Genomic DNA, 8,448 nt, shown 5'->3' on the forward strand with positions numbered 1-8,448 from the left:
TGCAAGCGGAAATGGTCTTTTTCTAGCAATAGGAATACAGCTGGGCATTTAGAAAGTGCTGACTTTTGTCTTCTATGCAAGGTTACAAGCTGATGTGATACAGGAACAGGGTAATAAGAACACCCATTGAGGTTTGGGCACATACGTAGCGTATCTCTAAATCTGCTTTTATAAAACAAGGTAATTGAACAAAAGATACATTTAAGAAAAAGAGAACAAATCAGATAAATTGAGCGAACACGGCTACCATATAGGGACGACACTCATGCGAGTTTGTTGCAATTTCACATCAAATCACAAACCAAGAAAGGAACATTGCTTTCTTGCATGCTCTGGGATCAATTTCACCAAAATCTCAACCGGCACTCCCTTCAATTCTGGTTGACAAGCAGCCGCACAGCAGCAAAGTGGAACAACACTTGGTAAGAGTTTTGCATCGTAATGACAGGTCATAACTTAATATGAATGTTTAAGATGATATATCATACCATGTGATTTAAAGTTGAATAGTGGTGGAAGGAAACGGCCATTCGGCAAGCGACTGTTAGGATCACGAAGCTCATCAAAAAATGGATGGATCAAGGCGTCCAACTGCATTGCAATTGAAGCATAATTAGCAAGACCAAAGCTTACAAAACAAAAAGACATGAAGATATAATTGGATGTCACCCGAGATATGATATTGCTGTTAAAAAACAAACCCGGTTACATAAAAAATGGATCCATAGACAATAAGTTGGGGTCACAGAAAGTTTAGTTGAGTTGAATTGAGTACAGTGCCAATGTCAAACATGCTTCCAAAATCAATATAAAGCAGTGACATGGTAATAAGATGATCAGCAAGCCAAGTTTCAAAAAGGAATATGCTTGACAAACACATTAGAAGAAACTCGGCATTATTCCTTGATACACCTCCCATTATTCCCTGATACAGATAGCTCACAGGCCCTCAGTCTTGCATAAAATTTATCATGCCTTGACTTACCACCTCTTTTTGCTATGAAGTACAAGTGGTGCTGTCTACAATTGTGTTAGGCGAGTAATAGAAACACACCCAAGATGTATCTTAAGGGGAAAGAAGGATCTATATTTCAACAGTAATCACTTTCATCATACAACAATCGTGAACAACTACTGAAAATTTCCGAACCAGATTTCTAAGTTTGGCAGACAAAAACATTATAAATAGCTTAAAGAGGGATGTTCCAAAGGGAACCAAGCAAGATGGAAGGTAAAGTTGCTCAATAAGATGTTGAAAAATTGAGATATAATGTGCTCACAGCTGTACATCGCAGGTTAGGGGAGTATTGTAACAGTCTCGAAACCAGATCAACAGCTTCTGGAGGCATACGCTTGTGGAATATCTGATAAAAAATGCCGACAAACATTAAGGTGAATCATTCTGATTAAAACAAACTACATGAGATCTAGACATTTCAATTCCGAATACCTTGTGCCATGGATGAGCTTTAATCTGAGGGAATTTGAACTCTGTATAGTTGGGGTTCATGCATTTGATTTCCTCCCTTGTCGGAGTGCCCAAAATCTGTAACAAAGAAAGATTCATATAAGATACACTATAACCATGCAAACCAAAAAGCTAACACCTCTTTTGGATTATTCTCAATCCAGTAAAGAGTCATACATTTTTTTTTTTTTGATAAGCAGTAAAGAGTCATACTCAAAGACTCCATTTTATCTATCAGCTAGATTCTACTCATAAAACTTCATACATCAACCCACAATTGATGTCTATCTAAGGCCCATTACATGGGAATAGCAAACCCCTTTCTGTTCTTAAAGAACAGAATAATACAGTGGACACGTACAGTGATATAAGGAAAAAAAAAAAATATCAGCAATGCTAGATTGTTACCAAAAATTCACGATATTACAGTTACCTTTATTATCTCCACAAGCTGGTCGACTCCACTCTCACCAGGAAACAGAGGCTGACAGAATTAAAAGCAAATTTTAAGCTAACCAGGAAAAATTAAATGTCCTGAAATACAAAAGAGCTTATATGCATAATCACCCACCTGTCCAAGGAGTAGCTCGGCAAGAACACATCCAGCAGACCAAATGTCAATAGCTGTAGTATACTCAGTTGCTCCAAATATAAGCTCTGGTGCCCGGTAATACCTAGAGCAGATGTAAGAAATATTTGGCTCCCCTTTTACCTGTCAAGAATCAAAGAAAATAAAGATAAGGATTAAAATAGAAATAAGTTCTAGAAAAATGACATGAATAACATAAACACAAAGCATATACCAAGACTTTTGCACTTCCGAAGTCGCATAATTTAACCTGGTGGGTATGTGGATTCACCTGATTTAAAAAAAGAAAAAGTCTTCACTTAGAACAAGCAGTCCCTGAACCACCCTTCCACAGGCATACGAGAATTGTATTAGAAAAACATACCAAAAGATTTTGAGGTTTGATGTCCCTGTGACACACTCCAATGCAGCGATGAATATATGATAATGCCCTAAAGATCTGCAAAACATAAAAATATAGATAAATCTTAGAAAGAACTGGAAAAAAAATGGACGAATTATGGAAAACCACACATGCCAACAAAGTTAAAGCTGGCTCCAACAACAAAAAAATTCACATTTTCCAACCTTACAAACTTTTGCAAGATTCTTAAAAGCACAACTTACACCAAAATCAAAGGGAACCAAATCTTAGCAGGTACCATTACCTGGTACGTATAGAGTTTCACATATATTAACGGCATCCTTTGGTTCAATTTGTTGTAGTGCTTGATCACGCGATGAACAGTTTCAGGGACATACTCAAGTACCAGATTAAGGTACAGTTCATCCTTTTCGGTTGTTGAAAAGAAACAATGCTTCAAAGCAACAACATTTGGGTGGTCAAGAAGGCGCATAGTTTGCAGCTCTCGGTTCTTATACCTCTTGTCTTGAAGAACCTTCTTTATAGCCACAGCTTCACCAGTCTCTAAGCACTTCGCCTACATAAACATAAAAACCAGTGCCGTTATGGCATGAAAACTCAGTCCTAATTTATTTTTTTATAAAGGGCTAAAGATACAAAATATTGCATTCATTTATAGTTTAGATGACATAAATGCTCACTTGAAACACAACTCCAAATGATCCATGTCCAACAATACGCTCAGCCATGTAGCTTATTGTCTGCAAGCACAAAGAAAATATACATATATAAGAAATAATAAACAAGAAATAGATAGACTCTACAAATCAATTGAAGCCCCATTATCTACCAAGAAAGAAATTGAAGTTGCATTGTATTTTGTAAGCAAAATGGTGAAACCAGCGTATTTGAAACCAAGACAAACGTACACGTATCTAACCTGAAAAGCCATCCCTAGCTGGATGGCTTGGCTATTCAAGGATATGATAGCACAAAAATGAAATTAACAAAAAACATTTCAATAATTCATTAACTTTCATTCAACGTAGTGCTCATATGGTCCTATATGACAGATACATAGGGGAATAGCTTGTAAACCAACCCAATACCTGCTTCGGTTGGCCGTTTCTACCACCAATAGTAGTCACGATAATGTGACCCGTCTCCGTTCCATTACCATCAATAACAGTGGCTTCCATTTCCTTCAAAATTATTGGCTCATATGTGAGTAAATGGTAGATGAAATTCAAAACTAAAATAAACTATAGGAAAAGAGGAAGAACAATTAGAAGAAGAGTAGAAAATTTCCAAATCATGGACTCCTTACTTTGTCATCCCTGATTTTCATGTCATTCATCTCCTCAGGCAACCGATCAACACCGACTGTATGACCACTGGGTTCTCTCAAACCAGAAGTAGGTGCAACGTCCACTGAAGCCATTGGTTTAAACAAGTTACCTTATTTCCCGATCACGTTATATTTTCAACGTGATGAAACAATCATTGACCTGTTCAAATCAAAAGGCACTAACAAATTCAGCAACAAAACACTACTTAAGAAAATATAGAACAACACAACTTTACCCATCCTCCACAATCCACAAAAAATGCATCCTAAAGCTAAACGAAAAGAAAGTTTCTAGTTGCAAAACCTAAGTTTCTATCCCACTCTTGAAAAAAAAAAGTTTTAACCTTCAACACATTTCTAATTTTAAGCCATTAAAACACACAAGAAAATGATTTCTTTACCATTTCACGTAATCTCTTAAACCTATACATAAAAATGCAACATGCTCAACAAAGTCAAAGCAGGCAGAGCCTTTTGCGTTGCTCAGAACCGGCGATCTCCACTCAAAACACTAAATCCGTAAAAAACCATCCAGATTGCATTTCTTGACAAACAAAAAATTGCGTAATAGATTAGACATGGGAATTTAGAGAGAGAGAGAGAGAGAGATCCGAGATCAATAAGATGAACTCGAAAAGGAGACTTTAACTTACCATACAGAGAACAAGATTTAACAAAAAATACAGACGCAAGAATTCGGCACTTCATCAATACCATAAATAAATGGAGGGTAGAAAGACCAACGACCTTATCATCAAAGCAATCAAATCCAACCCAAAATTCCTAATCAGAAACTCCAAAAAAGAAAAGAAGAAGCTAATCATAAAGACTCATAGATCCATACCAGCCAAAAGTCCAGCCAAGTAAATCCAACCATAACATAAAAATTAAAAATCAAACTAAAAGTTTTACAAAAATAAAAACCCAGAACGAAAAACCCACCAAATATATCAAACTGGCAAAAAAAAAGAAAAAAGTTGCCGAGAATAGCAAATCAGATGAAGACAACTTACCGATCGAACCAGAAGTTTCCAGGCATCAACAAGAGCTCGCTGGACGGGGAGATTCAAAGGCGTAGATCCAGTGATTTTGGTCTATTTGGATTGGCTTTCCTCTTGCGTCCGAGAGAAAGAGAGAGAAGAGAGAGAGAGAAGAGCGTTGAATGCTTTGCTTTTTTCTGCGGTGTGTGCTATAATGCGCTGGTAACAGTCAAAGAATCCTAAAAATTAATATTATTAGGCTTTTTCCCCTTTTTCTTTTTTAATTTAAAATAAAAATAAAAAATTAGTGAATAGAAATACACTTCGTAAGAAGGACTCTTTCTTTTTGACCGTTCAAACCTACTTTTTTGAAGTTTTGTGTTCTCTGTTTTAATAAATGCATAAAGTAAATTGATTTTGCCAGCTCTGGAAATTGCTCTATGGGCACTCACTTCCCCCAAATATGGCATTTTCTAACTACCTTTTTTTAACCTAAATTTAAACATTTTATTTCTATTTTTTACATCAGCAAATTAAAATGAGAAAAGATAAACCCACCGATGATCCATCCCGAGGTTGGGTCCTTATACAATTTTTTTTTAATCTTTTTATTTAATAATTAAAAAAATATTTTTTTATAATTTTGTGATTTTTTTAAAAATATTTAAGGATATGAAAAAAATGAATAAAATAATCTTATCGGGAGCCATCCTCGAGCTACAACCTCGGTGAATATAACACAACTTAATTAAAATTAAAACAGATATTTGTCTTATCTTATTTTACTATTTAAATGTCTAAAGAAATAGAATTCTTCAACAAATTATCTATTTTTCTTAACTAATCTAACTACCTTATCTATCTGTGCATACCTAGATGAGATGGGTGAACTTTTGTAATTTATCTAGCACATATGACATGTGTGCAATGTCACCTTCTATTACAAAAACATGCACATTAAGACTAGATTTTTTTTTGTTAGAAATTTATCAGAATTCAATATGATAAAAACTATCTACCAATTCATAATATTTTAACTTTTCAGTTAAATTATAAAATCTACATTGTTAGAGCATTAGTAGTGGACTCAATAAATTTTAACTAAAATTTAACTAAAGTTTTTACTTTTACAAATTTTAGCTAGCCACTTTTTATAACACCAAATAATAGGCTCAACAAATCTTTCACTATTTTATTAAAATATTGATTTTGAACTTTTTATTAAATTTTAATTCTAATTGTAATTTAAATATGATTATATTAAATATTATGGTTGTATTAAAGTTTATTGTTGTATTAAAATTTATGATTATATTATTGTTATATTTTACTCTAAAAATATTTTACTAGTGGTTTTGGCTATAATATGGAAGAATATTTTACTCTAAAGAATATTTTAATATTATGGAAGAATATTTTACTCTAAAAATATTATTTAGCTAGTGGTTTTGGCTCAATAAATTTAGCTAGCCAAAAGATTGATGGCTAAATTTACCGTACACTTGTTAAGTCTATTGTAGATGCTTTTTTTCACATTTTAACTATTTTTTAGCTATAATTTGACTTTATTAAACCCACTACCAATACTCTTAAAAAGATTCACGCATAAAATGAGATGAGAGTAACATATAAGGCTATGTGTGTGAATTTATCAAAATTTAATAAATATTATAGTATCGATTATATATATATTTGCTCTACATCCCACGTATTGAACAAAAGTTTCAGATGATCTTAAAACTTTTCAATAATAAGAGTAATATTATATATAATCGTGAAGTACACAATGATTATACAGTCATTTTGAAAAAAGTGAAGTTTATTATTAAAAAATTAATTTTTTTTATGTAAATTTTTTATTTATTCAATTTTTTCAAAATAATTATCAGTAATTATGTATTCACGACTAGAGTAATCATTTCTCATATAATAAAGCTTTAATTTTCACATTTATATATAATTATTATATAAAAGAAGAGTCTATTTTGCAAAACATACACATTCCAAAATTTTGAATTGACCAAAAGGTGATTCTACAGTCTTCCATTAGAATAATGCATTCAATGATTCAAACGCTATGATCCAAAGAACTTTTTTTATTTTTTTCTAAAAAAGGATATATATTTAATGAGAAGAACTGAGGAGGCTAAAATCGTCTTTTGGCAAAGGGGCGCTTCATCGAAATAATTATATTATTTAAACTTTAAAACATGAGAATACACCCAAAACGCCTTTTGCCGCTTAAACAACAGTAAAGACTATTGGGCCCCAATCAAGCCCATCCATTTTGATTTTATAAGATCCAATGATATTACAAAACCACCCTTGGACTTGTTGCAGATGGAGGGCAAAGTTGAGGGCTGTCCTACGTAGGTCTTGTTCCCTATATTTTAAAAAATTCTCAAATAACTACCTCCACTATTGCATGTTAGAAAATTAGTAGGAGATTGGTACGTGACATAAGTATGCTACATGTCAATCTTGTATATTTGATGTCACGTATCAGCCAATCGAATATGAACATGTGGCAATGGTATTGGTACGTCATAGACAATCTTTGCACTAATTTTCTAACATTATGATATAATTATAAGATTTTTGAAATTCATGCATCAATATTATGAAAAAGTGCAACAAATGGTTAGGAGGAATATTTACGCTGTGTTTGGGTAGTTTTTTTCTAACATGAAGATTTAAGTTGAGATTACTCTACTATTATTTAATATTTTATCATTATTTTTTTATTACTATTCACAAATCATCTGAGATTATCTCACCATCCGCTCATAGCTTAATCGGTGATTGTCATATCTACAACAATGAGAGAAAGGCTCCCACCATTTGTTGATATTCATTCATTTTCAGCTGGAGAATGATTGCTCATAAAGAGGGAGAAAAGCATGCATACATGTTTAATTACATTTTTTCATTTTAACATCATATTATATTGCTTTATGATTTCACTAATAGTTATGAAATAATTAGAAATTTTAGGTAATGATTAGGGAAGTAGGGTAGGCAGGCAATATATATATATATATTTTTATTTATTATTATTATTTAAAAAAAAATGATGGTAAACAGATAAGGAATCAAAATTATCAATGTCCCTTTAATCACACTGCGCGGTGCTGCTCAGCTCTGGCATGTCTGAATTATGGACAATTTCAGCATCTAAGAATGGTTGACTGGCAGTCAAAGACTCAAACTTAATGCACAAGTTGCTCTGAAGTGTTTACAATTATTGTTGAATGCTCCCTCTAGGGTTTGGCGTCAAAATTGAACCATACCTAAGCCATTCACTTATTGAAATGTGAAGACATTTGACCGCTTTATCCAAGGGTTGTGACCCACCAAGTTGGTCAATTTTTGTTCATTTTCAACACCTAATCTGGAGGTGTTGATCACCGAAAATCAACTGTCTCGCCGTGTCGGACCACCGCTATCAATGTTCGAGCAACCTTGACTCAACCATTGGGGGTTGAATTTTTTTGTGTTTTGTTTGTTTGAGCATTGGCTTTTTAGGCCTTTTGATTTGGTTTATTTTCTTCACTTTTCTGGACAAAATACACTTTGCATCCTCAAATACCACTCATTTCATCAAGTTCACATCATAATTCAATTCTGGGCATGTCCTCCCATTAAACACTTTGTTTCAAATTGTTCCCTCCATCAGAAATAGATTCCTGTTGATACAGAGATATCACATGGATGCAAATA

General features: G+C 33.3%; 1 protein-coding gene across 1 annotated transcript; it reads right to left on the minus strand.

Moving 5' to 3' along the window:
• Positions 1 to 4,945, minus strand: LOC122315759 (shaggy-related protein kinase alpha-like). Its single transcript, XM_043131894.1, has 13 exons — positions 4,762 to 4,945; positions 3,728 to 3,908; positions 3,510 to 3,602; positions 3,102 to 3,161; positions 2,705 to 2,977; positions 2,422 to 2,496; positions 2,272 to 2,328; positions 2,040 to 2,180; positions 1,902 to 1,952; positions 1,451 to 1,546; positions 1,281 to 1,364; positions 489 to 591; positions 1 to 377 (listed from the first exon to the last, which is right to left on the minus strand). The coding sequence occupies exons 2-13, from the start codon at positions 3,839 to 3,841 to the stop codon at positions 295 to 297; spliced, it is 1,230 nt and encodes a 409-aa protein (XP_042987828.1). The 5' UTR covers positions 3,842 to 3,908; positions 4,762 to 4,945; the 3' UTR covers positions 1 to 294.
• Positions 4,946 to 8,448: the final 3,503 nt, after the last annotated feature.

Source organism: Carya illinoinensis, chromosome 7 (assembly GCF_018687715.1).
Source record: "Carya illinoinensis cultivar Pawnee chromosome 7, C.illinoinensisPawnee_v1, whole genome shotgun sequence".
Taxonomy (NCBI): domain Eukaryota; kingdom Viridiplantae; phylum Streptophyta; class Magnoliopsida; order Fagales; family Juglandaceae; genus Carya; species Carya illinoinensis.